Source organism: Rhododendron vialii, chromosome 1a, assembly GCF_030253575.1.
Source record: "Rhododendron vialii isolate Sample 1 chromosome 1a, ASM3025357v1".
Taxonomy (NCBI): Eukaryota; Viridiplantae; Streptophyta; class Magnoliopsida; order Ericales; family Ericaceae; genus Rhododendron; species Rhododendron vialii.
Window position 1 is genome coordinate 22,877,155 of NC_080557.1, and position 19,755 is coordinate 22,896,909.

General features: G+C 37.8%; 2 protein-coding genes across 4 annotated transcripts in view; both read left to right on the forward strand.

Annotated features, from left to right (window-relative positions):
• LOC131332145 (uncharacterized) overlaps positions 1–5,939 on the forward strand; it is an 88,349-nt gene extending 82,410 nt beyond the window's left edge. Inside the window, exons 2-6 of one of the 2 annotated variants that reach the window (XM_058366254.1) lie at positions 425–592; positions 770–825; positions 4,453–4,670; positions 5,381–5,510; positions 5,588–5,939. In XM_058366254.1, the coding sequence (XP_058222237.1) occupies positions 439–592; positions 770–825; positions 4,453–4,670; positions 5,381–5,510; positions 5,588–5,725 (696 nt within the window). In that variant the 5' untranslated portion in view covers positions 425–438 and the 3' untranslated portion in view covers positions 5,726–5,939. Of the gene's footprint in view, positions 1–315; positions 593–769; positions 826–4,452; positions 4,671–5,380; positions 5,511–5,587 lie in introns of those variants that run through there. The other variant, XM_058366324.1, reaches the window with a different exon arrangement.
• Positions 5,940–14,984: 9,045 nt separating this feature from the next.
• LOC131323601 (serine/threonine-protein kinase Aurora-3) lies at positions 14,985–18,778 on the forward strand. 2 transcript variants are annotated; one of them, XM_058355456.1, is made up of 6 exons: positions 14,985–15,211; positions 15,709–15,951; positions 16,892–16,987; positions 17,920–18,134; positions 18,245–18,317; positions 18,420–18,778. In XM_058355456.1, the coding sequence occupies exons 1-6, from the start codon at positions 15,074–15,076 to the stop codon at positions 18,528–18,530; spliced, it is 876 nt and encodes a 291-aa protein (XP_058211439.1). In that variant the 5' UTR covers positions 14,985–15,073; the 3' UTR covers positions 18,531–18,778. The 2 variants fall into 2 exon arrangements, with proteins under 2 accessions (XP_058211439.1, XP_058211442.1); XM_058355459.1 differs by having other exon boundaries at positions 18,432–18,778.
• The last annotated feature ends 977 nt before the right edge of the window (positions 18,779–19,755 follow it).

Below are 19,755 nucleotides of genomic sequence, written 5' to 3' on the forward strand. Positions count from 1 at the left end.
AAAAACAATCTATTAACGATAGAAAAATAATTTCTACACTCCCTTTTTTTATTATGAAACTCATGTTTTTGTCTTTTAATGAAAAAATACACACAAAAACTTTACTAAAAATAAGAAATTGAGTGTAATAATAAAAAAATAGAGTGTGAAAATCATTTTCCTAACGATAATAAACAATCTATTAATGATAATAAATAATCCATTACCATTAATAGATTATTTTTAATTTGAATTGTCTAAAATACTTTTGGACGATCGAGATCGAACATCATAAAACTTATTTACGGCACCTCTGTGGAGAAGTTTTTCTTCTCCAAGAATAGGGCTCCCCACGCGGCCAAACAGTATCTAATTTGCGCGAAAGGAAAATAGCAGGGTTTAGCATAGTCACCGTCGCATCGTCTCTGCTCGGCTAGAGAGAGAGAGAGAGAGAGAGAGATGGGAGGGAAGGGTCGGAAAAGGAGAGAGAAGAACTACAGAGCTGCACACGGAGGTAACAGTCGCCTGCCACCACCTCCTAAACCCTCCTCCGTCGACGCTCTCCCCTCTAAACTTCGCGCTATTATGGCCTTCATCCATCCTTCCCAACCAGGTTCTCCTTACGCTTGTGCATCTGTATGTAAAATTCTGCTACACCTGCTTATTGCGCTCTTAGATATTGAAATAGCACGTATATTTTGTGATCTGCTGCTCTCTCTTTTTATCGCTTGATAGGAGTGTGTTTCTTCCAGTTTGGTATATGTAAATGAATTATTTCACGTGGTCATAGGATCTGCAGTATCAAATGAAAAGAGGAATGGAGGCAGCGGCAATCGCAGTGAGAAGGTAACCGCACGCGGCGTTGTTTGGTGCTTTTGGTTAATAGTTTTTCGTTTTTGGAACCTAAATGTTTGTGTCATCCTGTGTATATGCTTTCTGACCATAGGTTTTTTTTTTTTTTTTGGGTTGCACTTTTTGGAATACAGAAGAAACTTTGGCTCTGATTCTTTTCTGTTGTTTGGTTTTTCCGTATATCCGGGTCTGTGAGCATACTCTGTGCTATCAAGTTGTGAATAGAAGTAATTGTTTGAGGCTTTGAGCATCTTACGATAAACCCTAGATTCTTCGGATATAGAGGTCTGGACATATATCTGGGCATAGATGTGTTCGGAGCTGTTCGATAAGTTTGAGTTCCACATACATCGGGAGGGCTCATTTGTAGTGCATCAGATGGTTTCGGACATATCTGTGCATTCGAACATCTGCGTCTGACTTTTTGTAGCTCATGACAACCTTACTTTGGGAGAGACTGAGAGTGTACTTTGTAACTCTGCCTGTTGAATTTGGTGGATTCAACTGCAGTTCTTTCTTGAGGCTTACTTTAGACATTAGGAGGAAATCAGATGCTTGAAATATCCGTCAAAGTCATTTCCCACTAGCTAAAGCTAATTTTTGTACAAGTATATAAATTTTTCTTATCTTTGTGGAAGATTTCGGGACTATTGCTATCCTCAAAGAAGTAGTTTGAATTTCCATGAGTAATACACATTGTTTAATAGGTATCCATTATATAGTGTTGCCTACTTTTACCTTTTGGTTGGTCTATTTTACGTACTTAACCGTAGGGTTAAAGATTCATGATCCTCCGCTCTCTATGGACTATAACCACATCTTCTATACGGTATTCTATGTTACATGGTGTTGTGCAGAACTCAATCCCCAAAACGAGTTATTGACTCCACTTCATCCCATCCCTTACGTGCAACATGCTTGGCACTTTTTTTTGTGGAGATTAGGGGTACGCACCCTACTCTTCCACAGTGGTGGAACCCCAAACACTAGCTATTGGGGGAGGAAACCATCACACTTGTATATACTTCAAATTACTTTTGTGCACGTGGAATGCGAAACCTTCGCCCCCTAAGGTAAAATTAGGCAACACTATAAGCATAATTGGTCGCCAGTCCATGACTGAGCATAAGAAGTGGAAAGCTGCCTGAAAGGGGAATTAGTAACTGGTATAGTCATCCCTTATGGAATGGGATTGTTGAAGTGATTATGAGTATGCAGGAGGAATGCACGAGGATCTTTTTCAAAGTGGGCATTGCTAGAAGAAAAAGATTTTGGCTTCTTTAATGGTGTGTTTTTGGACCACCAAGGGAGTCTTCACAGATCTTAATCGTTTGCCCACAAACATAGGAGTGTTGTCAAATCCACAATTCAGCGGGGCCTTGTAGGATCTGAGAGATTCTATAAACGGAGGCTTTTATTGGTATGCTATACATATTGCTGGGTTCGGCAGGGGGACCTTGGGACTCTAATTTGGAAACCTGTTAAGCGTGGAGCATTTTCTTTCAGGTCCCGTTATTGGGATCTTGGTGGAGGGACTTGTTTTCTTGCATGGAAAGGCATTTGAAGGTGCCACGCCCATCCTGATGTCGTTTGCTTTCTTTTCTTTTCTTTTTTGTTTGCACACGGACAACATCACTTGAAGCTATCTCTGCTACTGTATAAACTTAGGAATCAAAAAGTAGTCATTGATTGGTCTTTCAAACGAATGAAGTACCGGTAGTCTCTGAACCACCTTTTCCTCCATTGCTTGGAGGCTATTGTGTCTGGTTTTTGTTGTGGACATGCTCATGCCCAGGTCAGTGAGTGAACTCTTTATTGCTCGGAGGCAGCTACGTTACCAGGTCCTTGAGAATGGTAGGAGTAGGACAGACAACGTTATGCCTTTTGTGGACGTTGTGGAGGAAGTGCAACAAAAGGTTACTTGAGGGGGTAGACTATAGACTATAGAGTGTCAAATGATATCTTTAAAGGATCTATGCTCCTTTCCATGCTTTCTTAGTTTTGAGTGGAGTGACCGTTTTCTTGTGTATCTGTGTTCACTATTTGTACTAACTATAAACTCCTCTCGATGTGTAGCTTATAGCTTCCAGTCTTTTGTCCAAGGTTCTCCCCCTTTAAGGTGTCTTTTTGAAGGTGAGAAAAGTTTATGCACCAGCGGTTGACCAGAATGCCCTTAATTTGCTTCCTCCTTCCCGACAAGTCATGTCTGACCATAAAAAAATAAAAAAAATGCTTGGAAAGGACTTAGCACGTGTCTTCAAAACCCACCTACCAAAGGCGATTTGCCTATATGTTTGGGCAGCTGGCATGCCACAAAGTCTTTGGTAGGCTATTGCCTTCATCTGGCTGCTTAGTCAGCCATGGTACTGGAGAGAGAGAGAGGTATTGCCAAGAGTCACATAGAATGTTTAGCTCACCACTTTTTGGGTATGGATTTTGGGTATACTTATAGGTAGGGGTGGCAAATTGAACCCAAATCCATTAACAAACTCAAATCCATCAACTAAAAAATAGACCCAATCCAACCCATTTATAAGTTGGGTTAGAATGGGTCTCAATTGGGTCAACTTAAATGACCCAACAAGGCATGCATATAACCCGCTAACAAAAAACAGTGGAACGACTCCGTACGTATCTCGCATAAAAAAAATTTCCTGAACCAAATTCTCTCTCTCTCTCTCTTTCTGACTTTTTTTTTCCCCTTTCAGCGGTGTCCCTCCCCCACCGCAGGAATCAATCTCCCGTCTGTCTCGGCAATCAATGGTACAAATTTTTGAAAATTTTGAATATCCCGCACAAATGTATTGATGTAGTATAATGCAATCCCTTCACATGGAGAGAGGTTCCGACTTCCGAGTATGATTTACTACCATTTTTTTTCCTGTTGGAATAAGATTTCTCTGTTTCCTCACCTAGAAGTGACAGAGAGAGATTATGGAGTGAAGACAAGGAAGACGAAGACAGAAAAAAGGCTTTGGTGTTGGGAAAATCGAGACATGTTGGGAAAACTCAGTGCTGCAATTTACCCAAAAAAAACAATGGAGAGAGCAGTGAAACAGAGCGGCGGTAGACTTTTTGTTTAATTTGGTCATTCTAGTAAACCAGGATAATATGGTAATTTTTTTGTACATGGGTATTTTAGTCATTTAAATGTATAGGGGTAATATGGTCATTTCAGTGTCTATGGGTATTTTAGTCATTTAAAATTTTAGTATATAGTATGTAATTGGGTTAATGGACGGGTCGGGTTTGATTTTAAATAAATTGGTCGGGTTGGGTATGGGTAATTGAACTCATAATTAATTGGTCATGGGTCAATGACCCATTAAAGACCCAACCCACTTACAACTTGCCCATTTTGGCCCAAACCCGCCCATTTGACACCCCTACTTACAGGCATCTTCCAGTTCAAATGCCTTGAGATATTCTCAGATATGAACCGCTAACTATTGCTTTGTTTAGGAACCATCTTTCATTTTGGTCATATATTTCTCAATAAAAACTCCTTTAGTAAGTTGATTAAAAGTTTTCTAGTGATTTAAGAGAAGTTCATTAACAGGTTTCTGTATTTTTTAGAGCATATTGGATTTCAGCTGGTTACGTAGTGTTGTTTGTTTACAGAAACATAATTCAAAGGGAAAGCTTGATTCTAACCCTAGTGGGACCAGAGAGAAAGATAATAAAGGAAATGCAGTGACAGCACAACAGGTGGATGATGATGACAATATCAAAGAAGAAAAGAGAAAGAAAACAAAAAAGAGGAAGCGGGTTACCGACCTTCGGTTTGAGATGTTGGAGTCAAGTGGTGTCAGTCTGAAAAGACGAGAACATAGGAAGAAGTAAGCATTTATTTCATTCCAATTATTGGTTAAATTTTGCTGCTTGATGTGTGAAAAGTCTTTACCGTGAATAGCATATATGATTCACTTTCAATTATGTTTATATATCTTAAGTAGTGGCGTTTTTTGTGTAACAATTTACTACATAGTGATCGGGATATAGAATGACATACAACATTCCTTTTCAAACCTGCTCGGGCCTCCATGAAACAACAATCCTTTTCAAGTCTGCTTTGAGTATTGCCACTTTTATGAACTCTGGGTTCCTTAACTTTCTTAGTTGCCCTTTCTCTGCCTGTAACTGTTCATGTGTGGAATCTTTCCCCTTGCCTTTACCTTGGTTGTTAGTGTCGTTCCAGTTGTTGCTCAAGTTGCACTACTACGTACCTGTGTCTATACTCTAATGTGATGTACGGACACCAGGTGATTTCAACTTGCTAAACAGCCAGAAATAAAGTTAAAGTGAAACTTGGATAAGGAAACAAGCAAATGAAGTGGTTATCCCATACATCTTTAGGTGTGTCCCTAGCGTGTCCGATACGCATATAGCAGCCAGGTAGGTGTATGCATTCCTAGATAGCATATGGTCGTGGGGGAACTAGTAGGAATGACAAAATTGCCATTTTGCTATATCTTGCCCTCTTCCAAGCCAGCTCTTGTTCTTGAAGTTTAAAACCTTCCAACGATTTGAATTTTTAATTGACGTGCAGGCGTTTAGAAGCAAAGAAGAATAAGCGCAAAAAGGCCAGGCCCGAAGAGAATGAAGGCTTTCCCGGACATGAAAAGATCAAATTTGGAGAAGTTGTTCAAGCTCCACCAAAGTTGGTCGCATTTCCTAAGGTACAATTCTTACTCTTTCGTGTTATCCAATGGACTAGACACTTCAGTTTCAATTGACGAGAACCCATTTCGTGAAGGCATCAAAGGCTCCCCAGGACGCTTCATCTGAAAGACTTCGTTTAAAGGCTGTTGAGGCATACAGGAACCGGAAAGGATGGGCATCAAGGCCGGGGAAGGACCTTCCTCCATCCATAATGACGTCACCAACATTATGATTATTATCAGTTGTCGTAGTTCTAGGTCTTGCCGTTGCCATTTCTTTTGGCTTATGTATTGATTTATAGCCGATTGCGGTGCTGCTCCCATAATGAACTTTGTCATTTTGTTACGGCTTAACATTGGTTGCCTTCAGACATGCGCAGTTTGTATCATACATATGTTGATTTTTTGATTCAATGGTCACTGATGGCAGCTTGAGTTATTCAAAAAGACTCAACATTGATCAGATTTCTTACCATTCAAGTTTCACCTTGCGTTCAAGCGTTGATTTGATTTTGCAAGGGTTTCTATACAGAATTGTAGAACCCTGTAAACACTATGGTAACATTTTCTGCCCATGCGTTTTAACGTGTTTTGTATCCGCAGAATTTTCCCCCAGCAAAGTCCGTGCAATATGTATTTTCCCTTTGGTTTCATAATGTTACTCATCAAAATGTTGGTATTTAGAAAGGAGTAATATAGTTACCTGAATCCCATGACGCGTTTTACCTTATTCTTCATCTGGTGGTGGAGAGAGCAAAATGAGTTGAAAACTTTTAGACAAAGCTACAACGAGGGTTAAATATAAATGGTTACTGGGTAATTAATATTATCGAGCTTTAAGCCTTAAGTCAGCCTCGAAGACATTAGTATTTTTTTTAGAGATATACATCAGTCTAAATACTTTATTTTGAACGGCACATCAGTCTAAATCCTTAATGTGGTTCTTTCTTTGTTCTTGAAATTAACCGATCCACATCACTACCGCCCTAATTTTTTGGTCGAAGCAAATCGTGCATAAACAAAGTCATTACATAGTAGATTCAGAGCTCAGATTCGTAAGAGTTCCAGTCCTAGTCACGGCATTAGTCGAGCCAACCTATCCTTTTTATGGTGCCTTCTCTGTTTGGAGCGTAAGAGCATTCGCATCAATCTCAGTTGATTTTGGACCAAATTAATCTTCAAATGCCACTTTTCTATTTTAACTAGTCACTTTTTCACAATTACATAAAATTAGACTATTTACTCTCATTCTCTTCTCAATTAAAATAATATAATAATAGGAGATAGAGCCTTTTTTTTAATTAAAGTAATGTGGGACTTCTCCAGAAAATGGTTGTTAGTGCAAATAATTGGGGGGCTTTTGATAAAATAATATAATAATAAGAGGTGGGGCTAAGAATAATAGTATTATATAGAGTGACTAGTGAATAGTTCCTCGACTGACTAAACGAGAAACTGTTCCTCTTTCATATTGCAGGGTCATTATAGCAAGCCTGGTGCAGAGGTAGGTTTTGGAGTTTTTTTGGATTTCCCTTACTACTTTAGTTTGCTTGGGCTTTTAACAAGGGCTTTTAACAAGCCTGATAGAGATGCTCTAACATGTAGTTGCAACAGGTACAAACAACTTCCAACTTTCAGGAGAGACAAAAGATAGGCTGCATAGGTTGGGAATAGTTCCAGATGATGTATGTATATGTTTTTTTGCCATATTGAGGAGGAATCTCAAACTTAGAGCTTGTATAAGCTCTTGGATGAATGTGATTATGTCAAGGAATCTGATAAGAAAAGATTACTCTATGTTGGTCCAAATAGCAACCCGGGGGTTGAATTGGGAATCCAAAAATAACGCGGAATTAAAAACTAAATGCAAGATAGAAATAAATCAACACTGTAGCACAATTGAGTCGACTCAAGATAGTCAGCAAAGCAGATGGAGCTGACTCAATAGTAGAAACACAGCAGATATAGCAAACTGACTAGCAGATTTTTAGGGCTTTAATATATGGACGAAATTAAATAATTAAGCAAGCTAAATTGCCCCAAGTCAGATTCAAAAATTATGAGTTTACGCAAGCAATATAAATATGCAAAACAGAAATTAAAGAGAGCAGGGAAGAGAGATCAAAGGCAAGGATTTATAGTGGTTCGGTCCGCAACTTCACGGCCTAGTCCACTCCCCAAGTGTCCAACTTGGGATTTGCTGCACTATCTCCAATAGTAACAATCCTTCTAGCTTCGCGGGTGCTAGACAACCTTTACAACGAGCGATCTATCCCCAATCACTCCAACTATTTTTGACTCCGGTGTTAGTCACACCTAACCCAACTAGTTTTGACTCCGGTGCTTGTAACACCTAACCACCAAGTGTTTTTTTGTCCAAAATCACTCTCAAGAGTATGAATAACGGTGTACAATCCCTTTTACAATAAAGATCAAAATAAGAACTCTCTCACACAAATGTAAAGATATCAAGATGAAAGCTCAAAGTATGACTGATAGATTTTCAAGTGATGGCTCACGGCAGTTTTCTTCAAGAGTTCTCTTTGCTCCCTTGTCTTCCTTCTTTTCTTGTATTTATCCTTCAAGAACCAAAATAGCCGATGGAAAGAATCAACCTCCAAACTTGATTTCTTTCCTCCTAATTTATCTCCACCATTAATTCTTCCATCCAAATTCCAACTAGCCGGTAGGAACAATTTAGGTAGTCATACCTTTAAGGCAGACAATGATTTCTTCCACTTGACTAATTGTTTGCTTCTTCAATCTAGAAATCAATCTTCCACTTACTTAGCTCATCAACTAGCCGTTAGAGATAATGAAGCTCCCAAGTAATCTTCAATCTTCCTCCTTGATTAGCATTTGCTTTCCATAAAATCCCTTGTAGTCAATTAAAAATTAGAAGAAGATTTGTCCTTAATCTTCTTCCTTTTAATTCAAAACTTGACCATTGAAGATAGTGATTTTTTTATGCAGGGTCTCTCCTTGTGTAACTTAATCAAATCCTACAAATTAAACTTTTAGTGCTCCAATGGACTCTCCACAATGGCTCCTAATGTAGGCTCCTAAGGTTGGCTCCGAGTTGGTGTGCAAAGTTTAGGGAGGGAGTCAAGAGTCAAGAGAAGAGAGTGAAAGAGAGGAGGGGAGGTCAGGAAATGGGGAACACTTTCACATTTTTTCACAAATAAACTCTAGGACACACTTTAGGAGCCAATTTTAGGGAGTTCATTGGAGTGCCTTTTCACTCCTAAATTAGCAAATCCTTGACACACAAAATTGGACTCATTTTAGGAGCCAATTTTAAGAAAGAAGTGCACTGGAGATGCTCTAGATAGTAGAGATGAGGTAGTGGTATGAGTAAATGGTTAGTGGAATAGGTTAGTTTTCCTAGCTATTTCGAAGGGTGATGGACCAGTGGAAGGTAAACTTTTCTTCTCTAAATAGGTCGTCTATGAATGAGGGACGGGGAGTTGATTGTTGAAAAAAGAAGAAGAAGTCTGCTATTGTGTCCTTAATCAGAGCCAATTGGAGGTCCTCCCCCCTCAAGTGGGACTCTTGTCTCCTCTCATTCCATTTCTAATTTTTGTTAAGAATAAGTTCGAATCAAGTGGTATTAGAGTTAGCCATGACGTTGCAATTCAACCCGCGAAGTGGCGCCCTATAGGCTAAATTAAAATACTTAAAAAGTAATGAATACTAATAGGTGGGTGGAACTGCCAAAAGGAGAAAGGGCACCGCTACCATCGGGTTAGTATCGATAGAGTGGGCTGCTGTGGACGTCGCTTGTAGAGCGTGGTGTTATGTTGCGATTCTAATGTCCCACATCAACTAAGTCTGGGATTGGCCTAGTTTTTACAAGCTCTTGGCACCCTCTCCGTGTAAAACGGTTTTCAAGGGTGAATTCTACCATGAGTTTTTGTCGAGCAGGGGTTTAGTTTCTGTTTGTTGAGAGGTTTTGTTGCCTCTTTGTTTCTCTGGTTGTTGCTCTTTGTTGGCCTAGTCTCTTTGGTTTTTGTGTTTGGTTCTTTTAGTTGCTAAGTAGTTCTTCGCATGGCTAAGCTGGGGAATGCCCCTATGAACCTGTAATTGGTTTTATTTTGGGTACTGCTATTCGCAGCCACGTATTTGTTAAATTCAACCAATCTGAAACTAAAAAACGTTCGAACAAAATGCCCTTATCTTGATTGACAAAAATACCTCTAAAATTATTACATACAACCACCTAAATACAACCACAACCCACTCGCACTAGTCATCTTCCTCCCTCCCTCCCACCACCCCCATAACCAAAACCTCCACTTCCCACCTCCCACCATCACCGCCCTAAATCCAGTCCACCTCCCTCTGGCCCACCCACGATCAGATCCCTGACTCCCTCAACTCCACCTAGACACTGACCTCACCCTCTCCAACCGCCTCCAGCTTGGCTAGTTTGTCCACCTCAACCGCCAACCTCATCTTGATGTGCAATTTGGACCTCCCAATACCCTTTTCTGGTGTGTAGTTCTGAATACGATTTCCAAACCGCTCCAAACCTGAAACTCGTAAGCTTTTTCATTTCAATTTGTTGTCCCCATCGTTTTGGATCCAAAAACTGAAACCCGTAAGCTTTTTCGGGTTTGAAAACTCGAAAATGACATATATTTTTGGATTTTTAAGTATGAATCTATTTCTGAACCCATTCGGATATCAAAACCCGAATATGTCTAAGATTTTTAGGTATTAGAATTCGAATTTTGTAAATATTTTAAAGTTTTAAAACCTGAAATTCTTTAAAGTTTTTACAAATGTGTATCTGACCATGTCAGAAATTTTTTTTCCGAAAGAGATGGTGTTGCTCAGTATAAAGGAGACAATGGTCTGGTGGTGATGTGGTGCTGCATGTGATGGAGGTGGTGATTGTGGTTGACGATGGTGGTGGAGGCTGCTGCTAAAGGAAGAAAGAGAAGAAAACATGAGGAGTCCTGCTATTGGTACAAACGAAAGGGTGTACATCGCCATGTGGGGCCACTATGGGTCCCACAAGAATGATATGGTCCATTGATAAATTTTAAAATATTTTTTCTAGTGGCCATGCAAAAAATCAGCTCAATTGAATATGTGTAAACTTGATCCAATCTTCTAACTTTTCATTCAGAAGTTAGACAATGAAAAGCTAGAAGATTGAATCAAGTACTTACACATATTCAATGGAGCTGATTTTTTGCAAAGACACTCAAAAAAAATATTTTAAAATTTATCAATAGTCCTGTCATCATTCGTGGCCACGCGACAATGTACACCATATGTGCACTCTTTCATCTGTACTCTTAGCACTTCTGAAACATGAGAGAAGAGATAACGAGGAGGAAAGAGAGAGAGAAGGGAAGGGGAGAGTCCAAAACTTATGGAGTATTAAAACTAGCTAGTAATATTAAAATCACCAAATGTAACGCCCCGATTTTCTAAGAAATTTCGGAAGTATTAACCCTAAAATACACTGAATTTTATAAACTACTAGGCCCCTATTTGTCGTTATACAAAATGCACATTAAAATAATAATAATAAAAAAAATAATCTAACATTTTTTTTAAACATCTTCATAGCAACTCTAGTCTTGATACAGATCTCAAGTATACTCGGTCTCCGCTCTTGATATTCCTCCTGTGTCAAATAGCTCCACCATTGAACCCTGCACCCTCTGGCAAATTGATCGCCGAAGCAACTGATTTACCAAGATACAAATGTATCCGTGAGTGATAATTCACCTAGTAGAATAATCCCAATCCTACCAACCCTTTACTCTACAATTAGCATTCAAAAAAATAACAATAATATCACAATTGATAATACACGAGAGGTATAGAATAATAGCACATCGTCTTTTTCTTTACTATCCATCATCTTACATGAAATCTAAGGATCATCTCCACGAGATTCTTTCCTCCCACATCCACTAACTACAATCGTCTCATGGGTCCACCCTTCCTCTTGCTTATCCTACACCAGAGTCCTAGGTGAGCGCACCTAAGTTATGTACCGAGCATGTTCTCACTTAAGACCATAACAGGAGGATCGAGTCATCCCATGATGTATTGTACATTAGGGTCGGATATCTACTACCCCACGCTAACTATAACCGTCTCATGGGACCCATTCTCTTCCCCAAAGAGAAACTTCCCATGACGTATCATACATTAACGTCTCACTAACTATAACCGTTTCATGGGACCCATTCTCTTCCTTGAAGAGAAACTTCCCATGACGTATCATACGTTAGCGTCTTACTAACTATAACCGTCTCATGGGACCTATTCCCTTCCTCGAAGAGAAACTTCCCATGATGTATCATACGTTAGTGTCACAACACCGGGCCCCACAGGTAACCCATATCAACATAGGGCTCCATTGGTTACCCTTGCCATCACCATGGCTCAAGTCACAATCCACACAATCACACTTTCAACACTTTACCAATTTCCATTTACTTAACATCGTCTACGTGAGTCACTACTCGTAACCACCCAGTGAATCTAAGTCCATTCTAGTATGTACAACATGATACAATCAACAACAGTTCAATTCATAACATTATACATTTCAATGAGATAACAAATATAACAATTGATATGTACGAATAATTGAACACACAAAGGGTTTGGGTTGGGCCGATGCCTTTTGGATTGCTTAAGATTTTTATCGAACAATTATGTTCATCAAACTTTTTATTCACCTGAGGGTTTAATTAATTATTTCGTAAGCCTAGAGCAATTTTAGTAACTTACTACTGTTAGGCTTTTATTAAATTAAATTTTATCAGATTTAAGTGCACTGTAATTTAATAGAAACTTGAGAGTACCTTTTCTATCATATGAAATTAACATAATTATAAGTTTCGATGTCTACGGACTAGTTACTGACTTCTTGAAATTATTTTCTTAGTTTATTAGTTATAATATCAACATATATTTAAATAATAGTAGTGGAGTTTAATAAGTACATTCAATATTTTTATGCACCTAAAATCTCACAGTAGAAATTATAAACTAATTAAAAAAAAACATTGTTATAGGTTAAAACCATAAGCTATTCATACAAGAGGAACCTTAGTGTAGTTAATGCCCAATGATTTAAAATCAAGCACGAGATCATTGTTCTAGTTTTCAGAAAAAGAAAAAAAAAGAGCAGGTTGTAGTTTTAAGGATTTTGATGCATGGATCGATTTGTTTTATTATGACAGTAAGTGATATTGGGATTCAATTCACATATTCACACGATACAAGGACCAATCTATGATAAAACACTCCACATACAAACTGTTTTCATCCAGTACTCACATTCATTTTGCCGAGAAACAGAGTATAATTTAGTTTAATGGATTTTGATGGATGAGCTCCATTTTTAACATTATATCTCATTATTACACAATACTAGGACTTAATATACTTAGGAGAGAGTAGGATAGAGATTAATCTACCTTAAATCCGGCCGAAAAAGTGGGTACTAGTTTGCAGACGATTTCGATAAAATGAAAAAGACGGCGGCAGCAGCAGGGGACTTGGGGCTGACTCGAAATGATTGGAAGGTGGTTTTGTGGGTGCTTGGTGATGTAGTGATTGATTGAGAATCTGAATATGATGTACGGAGGAATTTTATGTAGAAATTCGTTTCTCTCTCTCTCTCTCTCTCTCTCTCTCTCTCTCTCTCTCTCTATATATATATATATATATATATATATATATATATATATATATATATATATATTCTAAACTCAACAATAGAATTGGGAGTGAAATAATATACTGGTGTTCAATTTTTGAATTTTATGTGGGTATGTATAATGAGAGAGAATAATGTAGTGAGAAGGTGAGAGGATAAGTGTGGAAGTAGTGGAATAGGGAAGGAGATTGAAGGAGAGGAATACTGATAATGATAAAAGGGATATGGGACAACTGTCACATTTGGTGGGATTTTCTTTAATTCTAATGTATGTAGATGCGTGTATGCATGGGGTGAGAATGTATGTGGACACGTGTATGTATAGGGTGAGAATGTATGTGGACGCGTGTATGTATAGGATGTGAGAGAGAAGTGGATAGTTAGTTTGAATAGAGTTCTAGTTAGGGTTTAGATAGGAAAGATAAGAGATGAATATAAATCCTTGATTCCCTGTATATCTAAAGTTTAAATATATATGTTATATAATAGTGCAAATAATATCAATTGTACACATAATAATATATTTTAATTATTCAATCTAATTAGTTATTGAATTAGAAATTTAAAAATACAAATTTGTATTAAAAAAATTGGGTTGAAAATCCGGGTCGTTACACCAAAACTCACTAACACCAACCAATTAAATAAGAGTAGAATGCATGTAATTAGCGAAGGAATAGAGCCATGGAGTAGAATATTAGATTAGAAAATTAGTTACCGAGCGAAATGAGTAAGAAATAAATTGACTAAATGCAAGTTGTATGTTCAGTGTATTGAAATTGTAGAAATACGGAGTATAAAAGTTTAGGGAATTAATCTTGGAAGTAGAAGAATAGGGTGGTGGAATGGAGAATTAGATTAGAAAAATAATTTTATTTAATGTATCTAAACAAATTATAGTACGTGTGTATGTTATACAGTTTGAAATGGTTTGGAACCAAAATCGTTAACGTAAATCCACAAACCAAACTATTTAACATAGTTTCCAAATTTTGAAAACCAAGACCAAACCACATTACTAAAAAATCGAACCAAACCAGTCGATTTAGTTTGGTTTGGACTTGATTCACAGTTTAACGGTTGTTTTGCTCACCCCTAGTCATTTGCATGACACAGTAGCCCCCTTCTCTCAAATTTTCCATTGAAAAATAACAAATAACAAAACAAAATCGAATAAATTGTTTTTATACAAAACAATTTATTTGGCTTCCAGTTTTTTTCGAAAAATAAATAAATTGTTGAGATTTCAAATCATATTTGGCTTCCAATTTTTTCCGCACAAACTCATTCATTTTTGTATAAAACGAAATCGAATCAAACTGATTTTTGGCATGAATATCCTTCTTGACAAGGTATACAAAATAAATAATTCTGATAAAAAAAAGAAAAAATTGGATTTACCCCTAAAGAATTTGTCTATAGCTGGACCTTAGCCGCATTGGACATGAACTTAAAGAATTTGTCTATAGCTGAACGACTTATGACAATTTATTGCGGCTTAAGAACTTGGTTCAATAGAAACTTAGGATTTACGCGCACAGCCGTTGTGTTGGTTGTCTACGTAATTCTGACTGCCCAAATGTATTTGGACGGTTTAAATTTTAAAAAAACTCTTTCAGGGAAAAGTTTGAGTGAATCTTAGTTATTTATTACAGTAATGAACGGCTAAAAATTGATTGTGTATTGTGTTTTACACAACAAATGTGTAGCACTTTTGTTAGGATTTTAGGGCTTTTTTTAATTTTGTTCTAATTTGAATTTAAAAAAAGAAAAGAAAATGTGAGGAAGTAAATAGACCCCAGAAAGTTTTGAATGCCAAAACTTCCCCCCATTCTCCCAAATCCTCGATTGTTCTGTTCCGATTTGTCGATAATCCCAGCCAAAAATGGCATCTCTAATTCGACGACAAAATCAACAACACCAAAAACAGGCTCAGAAACAGTGGTCGTTGCAAAACTTCGAGATCGGAAAACCCCTTGGCAAAGGCAAATTCGGCCGCGTATACCTCGCTCGCGAACTCAAGGTAAAACCCTAACTCACATCATCCAGCCTGTGCCTGAGCACAAGCGCGCGAAAGATCTTTTAAAAATATTCCAAACTGTTCAAATTCGCGAGGATTGAGAGTGGAGGAGAGAGAGCTTTGTCAAGGATTATGTGACGAAGTGTATACCACGTTACATATACATACATATGTGTCTTTATATGGAGAGAGAAACTAAAATGATTCACTAAGATCGCGTGTAACGGTGCATGTGAGTTTGTTCAAAAAAAAATTTTGATAACTCATGGTTTGTTTGGATTGATGTTTGAAATTTTTTTTGAAAAATAGTAGGGATAATAAGTTGAGAGAGATAGAGAGAGAAATGTTGGAAGTAGGGGGAATCTAGGAGAAATCTAGGGGGAATTTTTTGAAAAATTCTTTTTAAAAAGAGGAGGTTGTTCGAGCCAGGGTACCTCGACTAATCTGGGCCCAGTTTGTTCAATTTTGTGATCTGGTGATTTTGAAAATTTTGGTTGCAGAGCAAGTTCATAGTGGCGTTGAAGGTGATATTCAAGGAGCAGATAGAGAAGTACAAGCTGCACCACCAGCTGAAGAGAGACATGGAGATCCAGACCAATCTCCGACACCCTAACGTGCTCAGGTTGTACGGATGGTTCCACGATGACGACCGGATCTACTTGATCTTGGAGTACGCACATGGAGGTGAGCTCTTTCGCCAGCTCCGAAAGACCGGCCATCTTGGCGAGAGACAGGCCGCCACGGTAATCCCTCCCCTCTCGCTATGAATACTCACTCGTTAATTTGTTTATACATCAGTTTATTTCGTATTATGGTAGGGTTTATGCTTATGGCGACGTTGTTCGGTTTGTGAAGTCTTCAGGGGCATAGTTTGCCAATTCGGTTACTATGATGGGGGTGGTGCACAAGGCGCGCCCGCCAAACCTAAATAGGGGTATTGTTGTATTACAGTAGTTAGTGATGTAAATCATAGGACATATATGCAGCTGATATAACTGGTACGCTCTTCTTTATCAGGTATATAGTGGAACCTGGTGTAAGCTGTGTATGTACCCAATTGGAGAATCACGTTAAACTGGTATAATTTGTGGATGTATCCAATTACCTAATGGGGAACCATGTAAAATCTGAGTTGTGCTTTTCTATTTGCGTTCTCTTTGTGCGATTGTGTGTGTTGGTTTGGGTAGATTCCATACCAGAAATTTGGGAGTACTTTTTGTTTATGTTTTGGTGGTTTTCCTTTGATACGTTTGTTTTTGTGTTTCAATATCAGAATCAGAATAGCTTGTTTTTGTGTTTTGATATGTCTATTCGTAATATCACAAGCATTGAAATGGGCCTTTTCTATATAGATAGAAAGGGAATCTTTGTAGCAATAGGAGGAGAACTGATGTGGATTATTCAAGAAACAAATGCTTATAAAAGAAGTGAAACTTCTAAGAAATGATTTCACGGGATTTAGCCGACTGTCTTCAGCAGGGAATGTAATTAAGATACAGAATCTGGGTTGTAAAAGGATTTCCTACAATTGTTTCTACTATGGAATGTGTCAATGATCCACTTTTTTTTTTCCTATAGAACAAAAATTGTGATATTGTTTTGCTGTTGATTATGGATTTCAACTTTAAATTCGTTTGTATTTCAGAATCTTAACTTTTATGTAATTCTATTGGAATTTTGTAGTACATTGCAAGCCTTACACAAGCGTTGGCGTATTGTCACGAGAAGGATGTGATTCACCGGGATAACAAGCCAGAGAATTTGTTGCTTGATCATGAGGTACTGTTCAAAACCTAACTGCACATATTTTTTCAAATGGGAATTTTCTGATTTAGTTCATTGAAGGAAAATGATGTAATCCCAATTGATAGATTTCCGGCTGGCTTTTAAACAAACAGTAGAGCCCAAGTTTTTCTCGTTAGTATATGTTTTTCAATGTAATCTGCCTTTTTATGTTCGCACAAAATCCTCATTAATCTGTATCTTCACTTAGTTGACAATGTGGCTTATTATTTTGACCTTTTTGCACATTCATGGAGAAATGAGAACTACAACTAATGTCTTTCGATAGTTTTCCTGAGTCCAATATAGGCAAACTTTATCAGTACTCAGTAGAAAAACTCCTGTGTATTTTTAGATAGCTTATTCATGCTAACCGGATGTTCTTTTTTAGCGACTTGTTTGTATAGCTATATTGTCGAAACCAACTCTGAATCCAGACAAATTGTTCCATAGATCAGATGAAGTGGCTTTGCTACCTTGATTGGCTTTGTGTACATCAGTCCTGCATTATCACTAAGTTGCAAGAGATGTTCTTCAGTTCTTCTAAAGTTTCTATCTTATGCTTATGCCATGAGAACTGTCTTAGCATATTGTAATGTTTGATATTTGGGTAATGACTAAAGAGGTGCAGAACTAGTTAAACCAACATTTTCCGCAAGCCACTTATCCTTATAAAAGAGAAAAGAAGTAAATCCTTCAATCAGCTTGGCAAGACAACAATATTTTATGATCCAACATTTTGGCAAAATCCACTTTATCCCCTTGTGGATTTTGCGTAATTGGGGTTGGGAGTTGCCCATATTGGTTTGAGTAAATTCATCAAATTGGGTGAAGTGATTAGAACCTAAAGTGTTGTGTCATTGTGTGGCCTGTAGTAATCCGGAGCAACATTGATGTTCTATTTTAAGTGCCTTCTTTAATGACTGTAGGGTCGTCTGAAGATTGCAGACTTTGGGTGGTCTGTTCAATCCAGAAGCAAGAGACACACCATGTGTGGAACTCTGGACTATCTAGCACCAGAAATGGTGGAAAACAAAGCCCATGACTATGCAGTTGATAATTGGACTTTGAGCGTCCTGTGTTATGAGTTCTTATTTGGCGTCCCTCCATTTGAGGCCGAGAGCCAAACTGATACATTCAGAAGGTAGAGAATGGACTTCTAGTTTTTTTCCACTTGTTTTGATGTCTTAAGACTCTTTAACATTTTGAAAATTAGATGAACATATGAACGAATCAACTTTGAATCGAATGCAGGATTATGAAGGTTGACCTCAGCTTCCCTTCCACCCCTCATGTTTCATCGGAAGCTAAAAATCTCATTAGCCGGGTAAGCATGTTTATCAGCACCACTTGTTGTAATGTGAGTTTATAAGACTTGTTGCTGGCAAGGATTCAACTGTTTATAAAGCATTTCCTGGATTTTGCGTAGCTTCTTGTGAAGGACTCATCCAAAAGGCTGTCGCTTCAGAAGATCATGGAGCACCCTTGGATAATTAAAAATGCTGATCCATCGGGTACCTGCTCTAAATTCAATCCTTAGATGACCTTTGAACCTTGAATGACTGAGGAATCTGCTTAGTTTATTATTGTTTATTTAACATAGTAGGGCAGCAAAAGTGTGACTACTTACTAGAGTTCAGCTTCTAGCCCCTAATTCTGAGCACTCCAAATGTTAGCAGAATGTAACTGGAGATTGATAGATGAAGGGAGAATGGTCATGTTTTTCAACTACACACTCTACAGAACTTCCTTTTTGAGAACTGAAAATATTTGGAAACAACCAGATTTTCATTCGCTATGTATCTATCAATATCCCATAAACCTTTCTTTCATGATCTTCAAATGGTAAATTTTTTTGGCTTCAGTCTTAATCTTCAAAGGGTGCAATTCTACAAGGGTCCTTGGTTTCCATTTGATCCAAGATATTCAAGGTCAGTGTACAATGTTGAGTTTCTTGTTATCTGGATTTTGGTTGGTTACTTTAGTATGTGCAATTCTTGGATTATGGTTAACTTCGTCCCATGTTGGACTTCATGTCAATTTTGGTTAGCATGCATGAAAAGGGAATGTCAAGATTCACAAGAAATAGAAGTGTTGTGTCCATTGAAACAAAAGATTTCTGTTTCATTGCAATCGGAAATTAAAGGAAAAGTTAGGAAAGGGATGTTCCAAAGTTTCCATCTGAGATTGGAGAGGATCCTATCAAAACTCAGTAAAACCCCTAAAACTCTCCAGTTTAGTTTTGAGCAGGTTCAAGCGACTCCATAACAATGTATGAGGCTGTGCGTTTGGCTAAGGATATACATGGAAGGAAAACAAGAAATAAGAAGGGACAATAGATTTAGCAGTAATGAATAATAGAATAGACACAAGTCCATGACTGAATTTAGTACAGCTGAATTTATGACAGAATTAATTATACTCCCTCTGTTCCTAAATAAGTGTCCGGCGCGCAAAACTAGGCCTTCAAAAAGATGCATTTGTTTCATTAAAAAATTAAAAAAAATTTCACAAATCAATAGATAGCAATGAGTTTTATTAGATTGTGGAAAAAAAATTGAATTTTTTAATAAAAAATATGCATATTTTGTAAAGCCTAGTTTTGCGCGCCGGACACTTATTCAGGGACGGAGGGAGTATTTGAAAAACGAAAAAAGCATCAATATAGCTTCTCTCAGAATCAATTTTTTAGTAGGTTTTGTTTGGCCCATAAACCAAGAAAGTATGCCTTAAAGGCTCGTTTATTTCATGAGGTTACATTATGA